This window comes from Pongo pygmaeus, chromosome 11 (genome assembly GCF_028885625.2).
Source record: "Pongo pygmaeus isolate AG05252 chromosome 11, NHGRI_mPonPyg2-v2.0_pri, whole genome shotgun sequence".
Classification (NCBI taxonomy): Eukaryota; Metazoa; Chordata; class Mammalia; order Primates; family Hominidae; genus Pongo; species Pongo pygmaeus.
Window position 1 is genome coordinate 116,430,474 of NC_072384.2, and position 20,178 is coordinate 116,450,651.

The 20,178-nt window shown below is 40.5% G+C and overlaps 1 protein-coding gene across 3 annotated transcripts in view; it reads right to left on the reverse strand.

The window, feature by feature from the left end:
• The window catches only part of MREG (melanoregulin), a 70,482-nt gene that overhangs the window by 34,782 nt on the left and 15,522 nt on the right, over positions 1-20,178 (reverse strand). For all 3 annotated transcript variants that reach the window (XR_008501092.2, XR_010122878.1, XM_054478270.2), the window contains exon 2: positions 18,932-19,091. Coding sequence is in view for 1 of the 3 variants with exons in the window: in XM_054478270.2 (XP_054334245.1) it covers positions 18,932-19,091 (160 nt within the window). In the remaining 2 variants the exon portion in view is untranslated. The remainder of the gene's footprint in view (positions 1-18,931; positions 19,092-20,178) is intronic.

The following is a 20,178-nucleotide window of genomic DNA, read 5'->3' on the forward strand; positions in this document are numbered from 1 at the left end:
ACAAGAAGAACTAACTATCCTAAATATATATGCACCCAATACAGGAGCACCCAGATTCATAAAGCAAGTCCTTAGAGACCTACAAAGAGACTTAGACTCCCACACAACAATAATGGGAGATTTTAACACCCCAATGTTGCTATTAGACAGATCAACGAGACAGAAAATTAACAAGGATATCCAGGACTTGAACTCAGCTTTGCAACAAGCCAACCTAATAGACATCTACAGAACTCTCCACCGCAAATCAACAGAATATACATTCTTCTCAGCACCACATTGCACTTATTCCAAAACTGACCACATAGTTGGAAGTAAAGCACTCCTCAGCAAATGTGAAAGAAGAGAAATTATAACAACCTGTCTCTCAGACCACAGTGCAATTAAACTAGAACTCAGGATTAAGAAAGTCACTCAAAACTGCACAACTACATGGAAACTGAACAACCTGCTCCTGAATGACTCCTGGGTAAATAATGAAATGAAGGCAGAAATAAAAATATTATTTGAAACCAATGAGGACAAAGACACAATGTTCCAGAATCTCTGGGACACATTTAAAGCAGTGAGTAGAGGGAAATTTATAGCACTAAATGCCCACAAAAGAAAGCAGGAAAGATCTAAAATCGACACCCTAACATCACAATTAAAAGAACTAGAGAAACAAGAGCAAACAAATTCAAAAGCTAGCAGAAGGCAAGAAATCACTAAAATCAGAGCAGAATTGAAGGAGATAGAGACACAAAAAAAACCTTCAAAAAATCAATGAATCCAGGAGCTGGTTTTTTGAAAAGATCAACAAAATTGATAGACCACTAGCAAGACTAATAAAGAAGAAAAGAGAGAAGAATCAAATAGATGCAATAAAAAATGATAAAGGGGATATCACCACCGATCCCACAGAAATACAAACTACCATCAGAGAATACTATAAACACCTCTATGCAAATAAACTAGAAAATCTAGAAGAAATGGATAAATTCCTGGACACATACACCCTCCCAAGACTAAACCAGGAAGAAACTGAATCTCTGAATAGACCACTAACAGGCTCTGAAATTGAGGCAATAATTAATAGCTTACCAACCGAAAAAAGTACAGAACCAGACAGATTCACAGCCGAATTCTACCAGAGGTACAAAGAAGAGCTGATACCATTCCTTCTGAAACTATACCAATCAACAGAAAAAGAGGGAATCCTCCCTAACTCATTTTATGAGGCCAGCATCATCCTGAAACCAAAACCTGGCACAGACACAGCAAAAAAAGAGAATTTTAGACCAATATCTCTAATGAACATCGATGCAAAAATTCTCAATAAAATACTGGCAAACCGAAGCCAGCAGCACATCAAAAAGGTTAACCACCACGATCAAGTCAGCTTCATCCATGGGATGCAAGGCTGGTTCAACATACTCAAATCAATAAACATAATCTATCACATAAACAGAACCATCAACAAAAACCACATGATTATCTCAATAGATGCAGAAAAGGCCTTTGACAAAATTCAACAGCACTTCATGCTAAAAACTCTCAATAAACTAGGTACTGATGGAACGTATCTCAAAATAATAAGAGCTATTTATGACAAACCCACAGCTTAATTACTAATCAAAGCTTCCTGATTTAATGTGAGACACATCATTTTGAATAAAATTAACTGATGAATGGACACATCGGGTAGAATTTGAGCTTTTGTTAAAGCATGCCCTATGTATGACAATAGCCTAGATGTCTTTGAAATAACAATCACACATTGGAGTTTTCATAAGAGGGAAATAAGCTGGATGCTATCTTACATTTTTTTCTACAAAGTTCTATGCCTACAAGCTTATTCCTGTTCACATTTAAAATAAAAGATAGGTCAGGCACGGTGGCTCACGCCTGTAATCTCAGCACTTTGGAAGGCCAAGGCGGGTTGATCATCTGAGGTCGGAAGTTCGAGACCAGCCTGACCAACATGGAGAAACCCCGTCTCTACTAAAAATACAAAATTAGCCGGGCATGGTGGCACATGCCTGTAATCCCAGCTACTCGGGAGGCTGAAGCAGAAGAATCACTTGAACCCGGGAGACGGAGATTGCAGTGAGCCGAGATCGCGCCACTGCAGTCCAGCCTGGGCAACAAGAGTGAAACTCCGTCTCAAAAAATAATAATAATAATAAAAATAAAAGGTAAACAAAATTATTCAATTATCTGCCCTAAATACACTGAACCTTGTAGCTTTCCTTCTCCATTTTATAGTAAACAGCATTGACACCAAGTAAGAAGTGCATTTCTGCTTGGGCACTACTGAGAAAAGTCACTTAACCTCTTGGGTCTCTCACTCACTCTCTTTTAAAATAAATAGTTTATTTATCTCAAAAGACTGCCTTGAGAAGCCAGCAAATGCTTATAGGAGGTGCCTTGACTGTATGACAGGCAGGTATCTCTGATGATCTCAGATACTCTAAGAAAAACCAAAGTCAATACTGAGTAGGTCACTGGAGGCCTGACTTGGTATTAACCCCTGGTGTTTCAAAATGTATATGTCATCAACTGTGATTTTTTAAAGATAAAAGCTTTGAGGCAGCTTTATGGTTTCAGTTTCCTTTCAGGCCCTGTTTTATGCAAGATGTGAAAAAAACAAACAAACGAACAAAAAAAACAAAAACTAATGGAAAGAGCCCATTTCTGTCAGCAAATTATCCTGCACATGCCTGCCAATTAATATGTGGCCTTCCAGAAATTTTGACCATCACAAGCACAATACGCAGGAAACGCAGAGGTGCAGCAATGTGTTGCTGTGACAGCGAGGTTCTGGATATGGAGAAAGTTGGCCAGCATCTGCCCTTTTCCTCCAGGCACTGCATTCTCCTGGAGGGCCCCAACTTGTTGTCCATCCTTCCTATTTCACTGACCTGTCAGGACTCAAAACGTACGTTACCCTTGGCCTTCATATATCTTTCTGGGGCTCCAGAGGAGTGAGGTCAATGAGGACAAACTCTAAAGAAGAGTAAAACAAGGAGGCCTGGTCATCACAACCTAGAATATAAATGCCCAGAAAACAGAGTAGAATTCAGTTACAAAAAGCTCCCCAGTCTCCTGTTCTTTCCATAGCCAAGCAGCTTCGAGGGAGGCTCCACCAGGCATCAGCCTCTTCCAGGTTTACATCCCTCATGATGATATTGAGCGGTTGTGACTGGCCCACAGTTTCAGTGCATCTACTTTATGCAGGTGTGAAAACTGATCACTATGAAACTGTCAGCTATTTTTTTATTGAGCAATTTGGAGGTTAAGAAAAGTGATAGAGGCTGGGCGCAGTGGCTCATACCTGTAATCCCAGCACTTGGGGAGGCCAAGGTACTCGGGAGGCTGAGGCAGGAGAATCACTTGAACCCGGGAGGTGGAGGTTGCAGTGAGCGGAGATCGCACCACTGCCCTCCAGCCTGAGCAACAAAGCAAGACTCTGGCTTAAAGAAAGAAGAAAAGGGAAGAGAAGCAGAGGGGAGGGGAAGGGAGGGGAGGGGAGGGGAGGGGAGGGAAGTGAAGGAAAGGGAAGGGAAGGAAAGGGAAATATTAATAACAAGTGTTGGCAAAGATGTAGAGGAACTGGAACTCTTGTACCTTACTGGTGAAAATGTAAAATGGTACAGATACTGTGGGAAACAGTACCGCAGTTCCTCAAAAAATTTAACAAATTAAATAACTTAAATAAATTAAATAATTAATAACTCATTAAATAAATTACTCTATGATCCAACAATTCCACTTCTAGGTATATGCCCAAAAGAACCAAAAACAAGGACTCAAGCAGATATTTGTACACCTGTGTTTGCAACAGCATTACTCACAAGAGCCAAAACATAGAAGCAACCCGAGTGTCCATCAATGGATGAATGAATAAACCAAATGTGGCATATACACACTACGGAATATTATTCCGCTTGAAAAAGGAAGGAAATTCTGACTGCTGCTGCAGTGTGAATGAACTTTGGAAATATTACGCTAAGTGAAGAAAGCTAGCTATGAAAGGACAAATACTGCATGATTCCACTTATAGTAGGTACCTAAAGTAGCCAAATTCATAGAGAAAGAAAGTAGAAAGTTGCCAGGAGCTGGGGAGTTATTGTCTATTGGGCAGAGTTTTAGTTTGAGAAGATAAAAAAGTTCTGGAGATGCATGATGGTGATTGTTGCCAAAAAATATGAACATACTCAATGCCACCAAACTGTACCACTTAACTGAAAAATGATTACAAGAGGAAATTTTTGTTATATATATTTTAAATCAAAAAAGAAAGGTGATCCTTGTCTAGGGCAGTCCCAGTTTATATTTTTGGCCTGGAATACTTAATATTAGCAGCCCCTCTCCTCTTACTTAAGAACTTAAGTGACTATGTCCCAAACTGGACAACAGATAGTATAATAACTCTAAGATTAAATAACCATTCAGTATCATCTCATTAGAATATGGCAGAGGTATGATTCTTATCCTCAAATCTGTCTGATTCCAGAGCCCACGTTCTTCACCACCACACATCCTGCAGAATTGCTAATGGTGCTGCTCCCCGGTCTACATCAGGTTTGCCACTATTTATTGTGTCAACTCTGCTGACTTACGTGGAGCACTGAGGTGCTACCTACTTAGTAAGAAACACTGGCCAGGCGCGGTGGCTCACACCTGTAATCCCAACACTTTGGGAGGCTGAGGCGGGTGGATCACCTGAGGTCAGGAGTTCAAGACCAGCCTGACCAACATTGCGAAACGCCGTCTCTACTGAAAATACAAAAATTAGCCGGATGTGGTGGTGCATGCCTGTCATCCCAGCTACTTGGGAGGCTGAGACAGGAGAATCACTTGAACCTGGGAGGCAGAGGCTGCAGTGAGCCAAGATCACGCCATTGCACTCCAGCCTGGGTGACAAGAGCAAAACTCTGTCACAGCAAAACTCCATCAAAAAAAAAAAAAAAAAAGAAAAAAGAAACATTGATTCTCTTAATGCTAATCAAAAGAAATGCTTATATATTTTTTAAAAAGGAGAACAGGGATGAGCAAAGAATAGAAACATCACAGACCGATGAACAGAACGTCTTCTGGTATAATCCATGGATTTTAGTAATCGAATGGTGCAATAGCATCAGGGCCATGTGATACGCAGTGCCCAAAGCAGGTAGATACAAAACTAACACCAAAACCAGTCACTCCATGACTCAGTTGACACAGGGTGAGTAATGATCAGCAAACACAGACCGGAGTGTCTACTCGAGGCAGGAAGCCAATATCCGCTTGGGAACTTTGTCTTTGACCAAAGAGGTTCCACTGATGCTCTTTCTAAACTCACTGGAGAGCCTGGAGTACTGTTTCTAGTCATGCAGGGTTTCTGGGTCACACCAACCTGAGCTGGGATCCCAATGCTCCCAGTCACTTCCTCCAACACTTTGTACCAGTGACAAAGTCTCTAATCATCTGAGTCAAAATGCCTCTTTCATAGGGTTACCATGAGGATTCAGTATTTGTCTGGAGAACATGAAGCATGTTGCTTAGCATACAGGGTAATATTCTATAAATATTATTACCTAGAAAATAGAGTGCAAGAACCCCTGATTCTCAGATCCTAGTAAGCTTGTTTATTCTCTCCCTCCACCCTGCCCCAAATCCTCTAAACCCAAATAGTCACTAGCAAAGTAAAAGAAAGAATAAATGCATTCAAGAATCCAAATAATCTGGACCTCAAAGAAAGAAGCCTTTGGAGGATCCCAAAATTATCTAGAGAATCGCTTCCCTTTTCCAGTTATTTTGCTCCTCCGTGGTTGGGGTAAAACTTGCAGTCCTATCTCCAAATGTAGCCAGTGTTCACCCACTTCTGGAAAAATCAGATGGCCCTGAAAGAGTGGGCTTTGTCCAATTCTTGGGGACATATTGAGACACAGTAATGCAGAGCCAAACTGGAGTATCTCAGTTTCTGAGTGCTTAAGCATTATGTGGCTGGTCCACGATCAATTCAACCCCCCTTTCCCTGTTTCTCCCATACAATATTCCAATCAACTCTGCTTTGTTGTCCCTTTTTGTATTAGGGACATGATAGGCTAAGTGTATGATCCAGACATTGGAGACAGCCCGTGGGGGAAGGTCTGTTCCTATCTTAAACATTTTTAAGGAACTGTTTACAATGTCTGGCAATACCCTAGCAGGTAGTCTTTATGTACTGGGGGCAAATAAATTATAAATGAGGATCATTTATGTGTCTGCTTCTGTAGTTTTAATTTTTCACTTTTATTTTTAGTTGACATGTAGTAATTGTATGTATTTATGAAGTATTGCCTCTGTAGTTTTAAAAAAATAAAATTTAGCTGCTCCCAGGGGGTTTGGCCAAGTGTGGTTTTCAGAGATCACTCCAGCCACACAAGCATCTGGTGACCATGTGGTTCCTGCTGATGAGTGACTAGCAGGCAGACACATGTCATGAGAGGTATATGCATTTGTCAGCATACAATTACTTAATAGCCTTAAAGGATAAGCATAGAATTTCTGTCACTCATTATGCCAAATAAACATCACCTATTTTTGAACCAAAACAGTACTTGAAAGGGTTTATGAGAATGATCTGATAGTTCACGTATTAGTCCATTTTCATGCTGCTTATAAAGACATACCCCAGACTGAGAAATTTACAAAAGAAAGGTTTAATTGGACTTACAGTTCCACGTGGCTGGGGAAACCTCACAATCATGGCAGAAGGCAAGGAGAAGCAAGTCACATCTTACATGGATGGCAGCAGGCAAACAGAGAGAACTTGTGCAGGAAAACTCCTCTTTTTAGAACCATCAGATCTCATGACACTTATTCACTATCAAGAGAACAGCATGGGAAAGACTTGCCCCCATGATTGAATTACCTCCCCCCATGTCCATCCCACAACATGTGGGAATTCAAGGTGAGATTTGAGTGGGGACACAGCCAAACCATATCAGTTAGCATATATCTCCTTAACCAAAAATGTAAAAGCAGCCAGTCACAGTGGCTCATGCCTGTAATCCAATGCTTTGGAAGGCCAAGGCAGAAGAATTGCTGGAGCCCAGGAGGTTGAGGCTATCATGAGCTATGATTGCACCTCTGTACTGAAGCCTGAGCAACAGAATAAGACCTTGTCACCAAAAAAAAAAAAAAAAAAAAAAAAATTAAGGCTTTTTTAGCAGAGTCAAAATGTGAAAGCTATGTACAAACTCCTAAAGGAACTGCCAAACCATAGAAAGAGGCACTAAAACAGGTCAGAGAACACTAAACAAAGTGAAGAAGGGATGGAACAGAATAGAATGAAATATTTTGGAGGTAATAAAACAGAAGACCAGGAAATAAGTCTTCACTAGCTGCAATCACCATGGAAAAGCATAACTTGGGAAAAATGTGTGTTGTGCCTGGAAACACTTCCTGAAACATGGTCACCATCCTCAGACCAAATGTAGCTGTCATCCCATTGATATGAAAATTCCTTTCGTACTCATTGGCACCAACAAGACACAGAAACAGGCTTATGAGCAGACTTTGCTTATACATTTTGAAATCTACATTGAGTCACAAACAATATCTGTTCCTTTCTCTCCATTTCAATCCTGATACTCATTATATATCTCGGGAGCCACAAAGGCAGATTCAAATCCTGCATCCAAACTCAACAGCTGTGTGCCCTTAGATAAGTTGTTTAAAATGGAAATAATAATGGTACCTGCTTCAGTGAGTTGTTGTTAAAGAGGACACAGTTAACATATGCAAAGTGGTCAGAACAGTGCCTGGCACTATTTTCATTATTATTAATATCTTAGAGAATAAGTTCACTCAGTATGATTATAATTATTAAATAAATAATAAGTTGTATCCATATTTCATTAACAATTATTAAGCTCCCTAGAGCAGAGCATGTTATGTAAAGTACAACTACTTTAATGAAAATGAACATAAGGATAATGATTTAGGGACATTGAGGCTGTTTGCTACTTCTTAGGCAAACATAATGTACTTTATGGCATCATTCAAAGACAAAAGCAATATTTTTTCCACTACTTAGAGGTTTGCAAATGCATCATTTCTTCTGCAGAAGGTCTGTTTTCCATCAGCTCCTGAAGGCTTATATAAATGAAGGTGGATTCTGTCTATGAGGTTTAAATAATGTTGTTTTGTATTTTTTTGACACCAAATGACTTTAAGCTCATGCCTTTGTTTCATTATTTGTTCTTCTATATATATTTTTTTTCCTGACTTTTTTCAGTTTGGAACACTATAAATTTAGCCTTAATTATCTGTGGTCCTTCCTCTACCAGCTTCAGATTCCAAGGAGAATGCAGATAGTACATACACTGCCTTGAATTTATTTGTTATCATCCAGAGAATTCCAAAGATGGACATTCCTAGGTCTTTTGTGCTATTGCTACTCAAGGAAAAACATTATGTTCCATTTTTCTTAATACCTTTCTTGAGCTTCTAAATTGTATCATACAAAAAATATCTAGGGTTCCTTGTTCCTTAGTAAGTGAAATTTGATTTTCTTCCAAAACCAGAATCCTTTTTTTTTAAAATTAAAATCTGTACCAATTTTATCCTGTGTGGAAAAGAAAATAAGCAATAGTAATAAATATGGAACTCATTCAAAGTTAAAACAATCCCCCTCTAGCTTCCCACTTTCACCTTCTAAATCAATGGTGAGTTCGTTTTTCAATTATCTTGGACAAAACAACAATAATCATAACTAGTAGTAGTCGTTGCTATAAACGTCTTTACATATCAATAGCTCATAGGCATGTTTTATTTTATTTAATTTTATTTTAAGCTATCTCCTACTGGAAAGAAAACATATTTATTTAGCTGGCATATTTTTTAATTGAGTTATTTGAAAATCTGGACATTTTATATGAAAATCTGGATTTTCAGCTTCTTTTGAAAAATTAAAAATTCCAGTATTTGTGGGTCCACATTCTTAACATGGCAAGTGGGTTCACATTCTCAACATGGCAAGCAGCTATCTAGAGCTTAACAGCTGCTCCCATTAAAAGCAGTATGAGTTTCCAATGCCATTCAATATGCGGGGTGAAGGGCAGGGGGTGCCCACTTCCCTCACTGATGTGATTGCCTAGTCCCTGGAGAGATCTGAGATTGCAACCTCTGTTTGCCACCTTGAAGTGTTTTTCCTAGTTTCCCAAGAATGAAGTGATATGGTTTGGCTGTGTCCCCACAAATCTCACTTTGAATTGTAATTATCCCTACGTGTTAAGGGCAGGGTCAGGTGGAGATAATTGAATCATGGGAGCAGTTTCCCCCATACTGTTCTCGTGGTAGTGAGTAAGTCTCACAAGATCTGATGGTTTTATACATACGAGTTCCCCTGCACAAGTTCTCTTGCCAGCCACCATGTAAGGCATGACTTTGCTCCTCCTTTGCCTTCTGCCATGATTGTGAGGCCTCCCCAGCCATGAGGAACTGTGAATCAATTAAACCTCTTTCCTTTATAAATTACCCAGTCTTGGGTATGTCTTTATTAGCAGCATGAGAACAGACCAATACATGAAGCACTGTTACATTCCAACTTTCCAAATGCACATACTTTGATCCAACAATTCTACTGAAAAAACTATGGAAGGTCATACAAATATATATGGATGTCCACTACAACATTGCTTCCGACAGGAAAAAAATTAAATCAACCTAAATATCAATAGGAACTGGTTGAATAAATGATGGTGAATCCATGCAAGAGAATACTAGAGGGTCCCCTAAAGCAAAAAAGTAAACCTAAGCATATTAAAATGGAAATATGTCCAAAATATATTAAGTGTGAAGAAAGCAAAGTACAGAACAGTACATAATACGTGATCCAATCTGTAGGGAAAATGAATTTCAACATTTTAGAAGAAAATATAAGCAATTTTTTTTGCTGTTTTTTTGAGATGAAGTCTTGCTCTGTCGCCCAGGCTAGAGTGCAGTGGCACGATCTTGGCTTACTGCAACCTCTGCCTCCCAGGTTCAAGCGATTCTCCTGCCTCAGCCTCCTTAGTAGCTGGAATTACAGGTAAGCGCCATCACGCCCAGCTAATTTTTGCATTTTTAGTAGAGACGGGGTTTCACCATGTTGGTCAGGCTGGTCTCAAACTCTGGACCTCGTGATCCACCCACCTCAGCCTCCCAAAGTGCTGGGATTACAGGCATGAGCCACCACACCCGGCAACATAAGCAACTTTTAAGAACTACATTACTTTTGTACTTTTAAAAGAAGAAAGTGGAAGGGCACAGTGGCTCAAATCTGTAATTCCAGCACTTTAGGAGGCCTAGGCAGGTGGATCACCTGAGGTCAGGAGTTCCAGATCAGCCAGACCAACATGGTGAAACCCCGTCTCCACTAAAAATACAAAATTTACCAGGTAGCTAATTAAAAATTAGCCGGGTGTGGTGGTGCATGCCTGTAATCCCAGTTACTCTGGAGGCTGAGGCAGGAGAATCCCTTGAAACCAGGAGACGGAGGTTGCAGTGAGCCAAGATCACACCATTGCACTCCAGCCTGGGCAACAAGAGTGAAACTCCATCTCAAAATAAAAACAATTAAAAAATTTAAAAAATAAAAAAAAAAGGAAGAAGGAAGCACTATGAAAAGGTTTATTTCCAATCATTTCATGCATAATTATCATCACGTCTTCATGTTATTTATTTGACTGCCTGTCTTGGTAACAGAGTTCCTGCCTGATTTTATTTCTTAGGCAAGAGGAAGAGGTTATTCCAAGATGGCCAAATAGGAACAGCTCCAGTCTGCAGCTCACAGCGAGATCAACGCAGAAGACGGGTGATTTCTGCATTTCCAACTGAGGTACCTGGCTCATCTCATTGGGACTGGTTAGACAGTTGGTGCAGCCCACAGAGGGCAAGCTGAAGCAGGGTGGGGCGCTGCCTCACAGAGAAAAGCAAGGGGTCAGGGAATTCCCTCTCTTAGCCAAGGGAAGCTGTGAGGGATTTTGCTGTGAGGAACGGTGCACTCCAGCCCAGATACTATGCTTTTAACACGGACTTTGCAACCCGCAGACCAGGAGATTCTCTCAGGTGCCTATGCCACCAGGGCCCTGGGTTTCAAGCATAAAACAAGGTGGGCGTTTGGGCAGACACCAAGCTAGCTGCAGGAGTTTTTTTTCATACCCCAGTGGCAGTGGAACACCAGTGAGACAGAACCGTTTACTCCCCTGGAAAGGGGCTGAAGCCAAGAAACCAAAGGGGCTGGCTCAGCAGATCCCACTCCCATGGAGCCCAGCAAGCTAAGATCCACTGGCTTGAAATTCTCGCTGCCAGCACAGCAGTCTGAAGTTGACCTGGGATGCTCGAGCTTGGTTGGGGGAGGGGCATCCACCATTACTGAGGCTTGGGTAGGCAGTTTTTCCCTCACAGTGTACACAAAGCCGCTGGGAAGTTTGAACTGGGTGGAGCCACTGCAGTTCAGCAAAGCCACTATAGCCAGACTGCCTCTCTAGATTCCTCCTCTCTGAGCAGAGCATATCTGAAAGAAAGGCAGCAGCCCCAGTCAGGGGCTTATAGATAAAACCCCCATCTCCCTGGGACAGAGCACCTGGGGGAAGGGGTGGCTGTGGGCACAGCTTCAGCAGACTTAAACGTTCCTGCCTGCCGGCTCTGAAGAGAGCAGTGGATCTCCCAGGATGGCCCTCAAGCTCTGCTAAGGGACAGACTGCCTCCTCAAGTGGGTCCCTGACCCCTATGCCTCCTGACCAGGAGACACCTCCCAGCAGGGGTCAACAGATACCTCATACAGGAGAGCTCCTGCTGGTATCTGGTGGGTGCCCCTCTTGGACGAAACTTCCAGAGGAAGGAACAGGCAGCAATCTTTGCTGTTCTACAGCCTCCACTGGTGATACCCAGGCAAACAGGGTCTGGAGTGGACCTCCAGCAAACTCCAGCAGACCTGCAGCAGAGAGGCCTGACTGTTAGAAGGAAAACTAACAAACAGAAAGGAATAGCATCAACATGAACAAAAAGAGCATCCACACAGAAACCCTATCCACAGGTCACCAATATCAAAGATCAAAGGTAGATAAATCCACGAAGATGAGGAAAACCAGTGCAAAAAGGCTGGAAAGTCCAAAAACTAGAATGCCTCTTCTCCTCCAAAGGATCACAACTGTTTACCAGCAGGGAACAAAACTGGACAGAGAATGAGTTTGACAAATTGACAGACATAGACCTCAGAAAGTGGGTAATAACAAACTTTTCCAACCTAAAGGAGCATGTTCTAACCCAATGCAAGGAAGCTAAGAACCTTGAAAACAGGTTAGAGGAATTGCTAACTACAGTAACCAGTTTAGAGAAGAACATAAATGACCTAATGGAGCTGAAAAACACAGCAGGAGAACTTCATGAAGCATTCACAAGTATCAGTAGCCAAATCGATCAAGCAAAAGAAAGGATATCAGAGATTGAAGATCAACTTAATGAAATAAAGCGTGAAGACAAGATTAGAGAAAAAAGAATGAAAAGGAGTAAAGAAAACCTCCAAGAAATATGGGACTATGTGAAAAGACCAAATCTACATTTGATTGGTGTACCTGAAAGTGATGGGGAGAGTGGAACCAAGTTGGAAAACACTCTTCAGGATATTATCCACAAGAACTTCTCCAACTTAGCAAGACAGGCCAACATTCAAATTCAGGAAATACAGAGAACACCACAAAGATACTCCTCGAGAAGAGTAACTCCAAGACACATAATTATAAGATTCACCAAGGTTGAAATGAAGGAAAAGATGTTAAGGGCAGCCAGAGAGAAAGGTCGGGTTACCCACAAAGGGAAGCCTGTCAGACTAACAGTGGATCTCTCTGCAGAAACCCCACAAGCCAGAAGAGAGTGGGGGCCAATATTCAACATTCTTGAAGAAAAGAATTCTCAACCCAGAATTTCATATCCAGCCAAAATAAGCTTCATAAGCAAAAGAGAAATACAATCCTGTACAGACAAGCAAATACTGAGAGATTTTGTCACCACCAGGCCTGCCTTACAAGAGCTCCTGAAGGAAGCACTAAATATGGAAAGGAAAAACCGGTACTAGCCACTGCAAAAACATACCAAATTGTAAAGACCATCGACACTATGAAGAAACTGCCTCAACTAACAGGCAAAATAACCAGCTAGCATCATAATGATGGGATCAAATTCACACAAAGCAATATTAACCTTAAATGTAAATAGGTTAAATGCCCCAATTAAAAGATACAGACTGGCAAATTGGATAAAGAGTCAAGACCCCTCAGTGTGCTATATTCAAGAGACCCATCTTACATGCAAAGACACACATCAGCTCAAAATAAAGAGGAATATTTACCAAGCAAATGGAAAGCAAAAAGAGCAGGGATTGCAATCCTTGTCTCTGATAAAATGGACTTTAAGCCAAAAAAGATCAAAAAAGATAAAGAAGGGCATTACATAATGGTAAAGGGATCAACGCAACAAAAAGAGCTAACTATCCTAAATATATGTGTACCCAGTACAGGAGCACCCAGATTCATAAAGCAAGTTCCTAGAGACATACAAAGAGACTTAGATTCCCACACAATAATAGTGGGAGACTTTAACACCCCACTGCCAATACTAGACAGATCAATGAGACAGAAAATTAACAAGGATATACAGGAGTTAAACTCAGCTCTGAAGCAAGCAGACCTAATAGACATGTACAGAACTCTCCAACCCAAATCAACAGAATATACATTCTTCTCAGCACCACATCACACTTATTCTAAAATTGACCATAATTGGAAGTAAAACACTCCTCAGCAAATGCAAAAGAACAGAAATCATAACAGTCTCTCAGAGCACAGTGCAATCAAATTAGAACACAGGATTAAGAAACTCACTGAAAACCGCAAAACTACACGGAAACCGAACAACCTGCTCTTTAATGACTACTGGGTAAATAACAAAATTAAGGCAGAGATAAATAAGTTCTCTGAAACCAACGAAAACAAAGACACAACGTACCAGAATCTCTGGCACTCAGCTAAAGCAGTATTTAGAGGGAAATTTATAGCACTAAATGTGCATAGGAGAAAGCAGGAAAGACCTAAAATTGACACCCTAACATCACAATTAAAAGAACTAGAGAAGCAAGAGCAAACAAATTCAAAAGCTAGCAGAAGACAAGAAATAACTAAGATCAGAGCAGAACTGAAGGAGGTAGAGACACAAAAAACCATTCAAAAAAAAAAAAATCAATGAATCCAGGAGCTGGCTTTTTGAAAAGATTAACAAAATAGATAGACAACTAGCAAGACTAATAAAGAAGAAAAGAGAGAAGAATCAAATAGATGCAATAAAAAATGATAAAGGTGAGATCACCACTGATCCCACAGAAATACAAACTACCCATCAGAGAATACTATAAACACCTCTATGCAAATAAACTAGAAAATCTGGAAGAAATGGATAAATTCCTGGACACATACACCCTCCTAAGAATAAACCAGGAAGAATTTGAATCCCTGACTGGACCAATAACAAGTTCTGAAATTGAGGCAGTAATTAATAGCCAACCAAAAAAAGGCCACAACCAGACGGATTCACAGCTGAATTCTACCAGAGGTACAAAGAGAAGCTGGTACCATTCCTTCTGAAACTATTCCAAACAACAGAAAAAGAGGGACTCTGCCCTAACTCATTTTATGAGGCCAGCCTCATCCTGATACCAAAACCTGGCAGAGACACAACAAAAAAAGAAAATTTCAGGCCAATCTCCCTGATGAACATCTATGTGAAAATCCTCAATAAAATACTGGCAAACTGAATCCAGCAGCACATCAAAAAGCTTATCCACCGCAATCAAGTCAGCTTCATCCCTGGGATGCAAGGCTGGTTCAACATATGCAAATCAATAAATGTAATCCATCACATAAACAGAACCAACGAAAAAACCACATGATTATCTCAATAGAAGCAGAAAAGGCCTTCAACAAAATTCAACAGCCCTTCATGCTAAAAACTCTCAATAAACTAGGTATTGATGGAACGCATCTCAAAATAATTGATGGAACGTATCTCAAAAGAGCTGTTTATGACAAACCCACAGCCAGTATCACACTGAATGGGCAAAAGCTGGAAGCATTCCCTTTGAAAACTGGCACAAGACAAGGATGCCCTCTCTTACCACTCCTATTCAACATAGTATTGTAAGTTCTGGCCAGGGCAATCAGGCAAGAGAAAGGAATAAAAGTATTCAAATAGGAAGAGAGGAAGTCAAATTGTCTCTGTTTGCGGATGACATAATGGTATATTTAGAAAACCCCATTGTCTCAGCCCAAAATCTCCTTAAGCTGATAAGCAACTTCAGCAAAGTCTCAGGATACAAAATCAATGTGCAAAAATCACAAGCATTCCTGTACACCAACAACAGACAAACAGAGAGGCAAATCATAAATGAACTCCCATTCACAATTGCTACAAAGAGAATTAAATACCTGGGAATACAACTTACAAGGGATGTGAAGGACCTCTTCAAGAACTACAAACCACTGCTCAAGGAAATAAGAGAGGACACAAACAAATGGAAAAACATTCCATGCTCATGGATAGGAAAAATCAATATCATGAAAATGGCCATACTGCCCAAAGTAATTTATAGATTCAATGCTATCCGCATCAAGCTACCACTGACTTTCTTCACAGAATTAGAAAAAACTACTGTAAATTTCATATGGAACCAAAAAAGAGCCCGTATAGCCAAGACAATCCTAGGCCAAAAGAACAAAGCTGGAGGCATCATGCTATGCTACCTGACTTCAACTATATTACAAGGCTACAGTAACCAAAACAGCATGGTACTAGTACCAAAGCAGATATGCAGACCAATAGAACAGAACAGAGGCCTCAGAAGTAATGTCACACATCTACAACCATCTGATCTTTGACAAACCTGACAAAAACAAGCAATGGGGAAAGGATCTGCTATTTAATAAATGGTGTTGGGAAAACTGGCTAGCCATATGCAGAAAACTGAAACTGGACCCCTTCCTTACACCTTACACAAAAATTAATTCAAGATGGATTAAAGACTTCAACATAAGACTTAAAACCATTAAAACCCTAGGAGAAAACTTAGGCAATACCATTCAGGACATAGGCATGGGCAAAGACTTCATTAATAAAACACCAAAAACAATGGCAACAAAAGCCAAAATTGACAAATGGGATTAAACTAAAGAGCTTCTGCACGGCAAAAGAAATTATCATCAGAGTGAACAGGCAACCTACAGAATGAGAGAAAATTTTTGCAATCTATCTGACAAAGGGCTAATATTCAGAATCTACAAGGAACTTAAATAAATTTATGAGAAAGAAAAAAACCCCATCAAAAAGTGAGCAAAGGATATGAACAGACACTTCTCAAAAGAAGACATTTATGCAGCCAACAAACATATGAAAAAAAGCTCATCATCACTGGTCATTAGAGAAATGCAAATCAAAACCACAATGAGATACCATCTCATGCCAGTTAGAATGGCGATCACTAAAAACTCAGAAAACAACAGATGCTGGAGAGATGTGGAGAAATAGAAACAATTTTACACTGTTGGTGGGAGTGTAAATTAGTTCAACCATTGTGGAAGACAGTGTGACGATTCCTCAAGGATCTAGAACCAGAAATACTATTTGACCCAGCAATCCCATTACTGGGTATATACCCAAAGGATTATAAATCATTCTACTATAAAGACACATGCACATGTATGTTTATTGCAACACTGTTCTCAAAAGCAAAGATTTGGAACCAACCCAAATGCCCATCAATGATAGACTGCATAAAGAAAATGTGGCACATATACACCATGGAATACTATGCAGCCATAAAAATGGATGAGTTCATGTCCTTTGCAGGGACATGGATGAAGCTGAAAACCATCATTCTCAGCAAACTAACACAGGAACAGAAAACCAAACACCACATGTTCTCAGTCATAAGTGGGAGTTGAAAAAAGAGAACACAGGGACACAGGGAGGGGAACATCACACACCTGGGCCTGTCAGGGGGTAGGGGCCTAGGGGAGGGATAGCATTAGGAGAAATACCTAATGTAGATGACAGGTTGATGGGTGAGCAAACCACCATGGCACGTGTATACCTATGTAACCTGCACATTCTGCACATGTATCCCAGAACTTAAAGTATAATTTTAAAAAAAGATGGAGAAGAGGGAGAAGGGGAAGAAGGAGAGGAAGAGGAAGAAGAAGAAAAGAAGGAGGGGGAGGAGGAGGAGGAAGCTTCTGGAGGACCCATCACACCAAGCCCAAGGACTAGCACAAAAAAGACACAATGGGCCACTTTAGAAGCTGTGCTTTTCGAGAGGGCTTTGTCGTTCATGTTCCTCTTCTGTCTTTTGAAAAGTAAAGATAAGCGGGAAGAAAGGTGGGAGCTCCTCCAGGGAGAGCTGCCAAATTCAGCTCCAAATACCTTTTCCAGCCCCTTTCAGATTTGCATGGGGCCCTGGTGAGAGAGAGAGAGACAGAAAGAGAGAGAGAGAGAGAGAGACACTATACATTATTTCCGTATTGCTGTTACTGCTTTGGGCAGAGTGAGGTAAGAAGAGGAAGAAAAGAGAAGAACTGACTCTGTTTTCACCAGCAGAAACCTTAACTGGTTAATATAATACAGGAGTGTAAGAATTTGTTCTTTCCACTAAAGAGAAAAGAAGGCCACGCATTCCCAATTATATGCTCAGAAAGGGCAGCCAGGCAGTGCAGTTCTTGGCGGCAGCAGGATTTATGACTTGCCTTCAGCATTGCCCATCACAGAGGGGATTTTGCTGGGGACATGGGCAGCCAGAGGTAGTGGGTGCTCGGTCACTAGTGGGATGCTACACAGCAGCCACTGAAGGAGTCCCAGCCCACCCTTCCCCAGGCCTCAAGAGCAGAGGCAACTGCCAGCCCTTCCCCCACCCTGTGATCTACATCTCTAACCCCTCCAAAGCATGCAAGTCACATCAGAATAAAAGGACCGGGACACATGGCACTTCTAAAAGTTATCACCTCCTGCTAAAATACGTTTTTTGGGGAGAAAAAAAGTTACCAATTACCAAAAATAAAGAAACCTCGATAAGGAAAAGACAAGCTCCATAGCACCTCCACCCACCCCCGCGCCACCAACATACACACTAAACCCAACTATAAGTTTCCCTACCCTGCTCAATTCCTCTATACAAAGAAGCATGGAGTGTATATTTAATACAGGTTTCTCCTCAGAGGTAGCTGATGAACACAGAAGTCAGAAAACCTAACTCAAACATGACTTTCCAAAGAAAGGAGAAAAAAAGTATGATTGTCTTTGCTGTTTTTTCTTAACTTACAGAGTTCTCTCCTTTTTAATATTCTAGTGTTCTTAAATCAATCTCTTTGGATTTAGAGTTATTGCGAGGGTTCAAGCCTTATCACAAGAAGTATCTCAAATATATACTGGATCCACTGCTGTCTGATCAATATGCACAATTTAAGGACCTTTAAACAGGAAAAAAAAAAAAAACTAATTCAGGCTTCACTAATTCAAAATTAGTGATAATGCAAAGTACCCTTCAAACTTCAGTCTGAATCAAGTAACTGTGGCTTACCAAACAACTGGAAAGATTAGAGATGGACGGTTTAAGCCATTTAAGATGACAAACTATCTTCACACTCTTCAACAGCCTTGCGTGTAATTTGTGCCATTAAGGTAGGAATTAGAAATGAGCCTTATCTCTATATCAAGCAGGTCAATTAAGACTAGCTATAATTAGCAACCACTGATAATATATGCTGCTAAAATACCTGCCCTTCATTTCAAACATTTCATCCTCCATTCTTTTTGTTATTTCAAGGGGATCTTCTCAGGAATTACTATTTTTTACTATATAGCATCATCTGCGCACAGCAAGACGTCAAAAGGTGCTCACCTCTGAGTCTTTGGCCTGCTGATTACGAATGACTATCAAATTGCACAGGGTTCTGTCGTCATCTGCCTCTGTGTGGGACACATCATGGGGCATACTCCATAAATTCTTCTCATCATCCCTCACCAGAGTTGTTCCAAATGAAGAATATGGATTGTTATCACTGTTGTATAAAAAAAGGAAAGATTGGGGTTTTATAATATATATAAAACGTTATATATCATATGCATGCAACATACAATATCAATTAAAACTTATACTATGTAATATATAAATATATTGTCAAAAGGGTCTGAATTGTCTTTAATAATTAAGCATAACACAACACAGCAGTGAAAACAAACCAAAAATATAAATAAATCACTTTAAAAAGAACAGAGAACAGATGTACCTGAGCAGAGGTAATTACTACAGTTAAATATGAAATTCAGCACCAAGTACCCCAGAAGCTAAGACAACAAAGGAAACTCAAATCTATTTTTTTTTTTTTTTTTTTGAGACAGAGTCTCGCTTCATCACCCAGCATCACCCAGGCTGGAGTGCAGTGGCACGACCTCAGCTCACTACAGCCTCCACCTCTCAGATTCAAGTGATTCTCCTGCCTCAGCCTACTGAGTAGCTGGGATTACAGGCGCCTGGCACCACACCCGGCTAATTCTTGTATTTTTCATAATACAAGACGGGGTTTTGCCATGTTGGTCAGGCTCGTCTTGAACTCTTGGCCTCAAGTGATCTGTCCACCTCGGCCTCCCAAAGTGCTGGGATTATAGGTGTGAGCCACCGTGCCCAGCCAGGAATAGAATTCTTGTGTGATTAAAAGAAGAAAACAATTAACATGAAGGGATGAACGTTTGACTGGCTCTGAGTTCAAGGAAGCATAGTAAACTTGGAGTACAATGATATATAATAGCTATCAAATTCCTTATGCCAGGAAAATTAAGTAATAAACATGCATACCCAAAGACTTTCAATAAACAAAGCAGAATGTTGAGTGAGAATTTCAGTAGTCCCGTTCTGTACATTTGTTTTATGATTTATGCCTTAAAAGGTGGTACCTGGGTGTGGACTTACAGAGAAGATTAGTGACAGAGCATCACATCTGGGGCATGCCTGCACACAGCCCCAGTTAACTTCTGTAACCCCCAGTTGACTTCTGTGGGAAGGACAGGTAGGATCATACAGAAGCTATTCACTTCATCTAGTAATATGTATAAAGCACTGACTACATGCTAATCACAGGGCTCAATAAA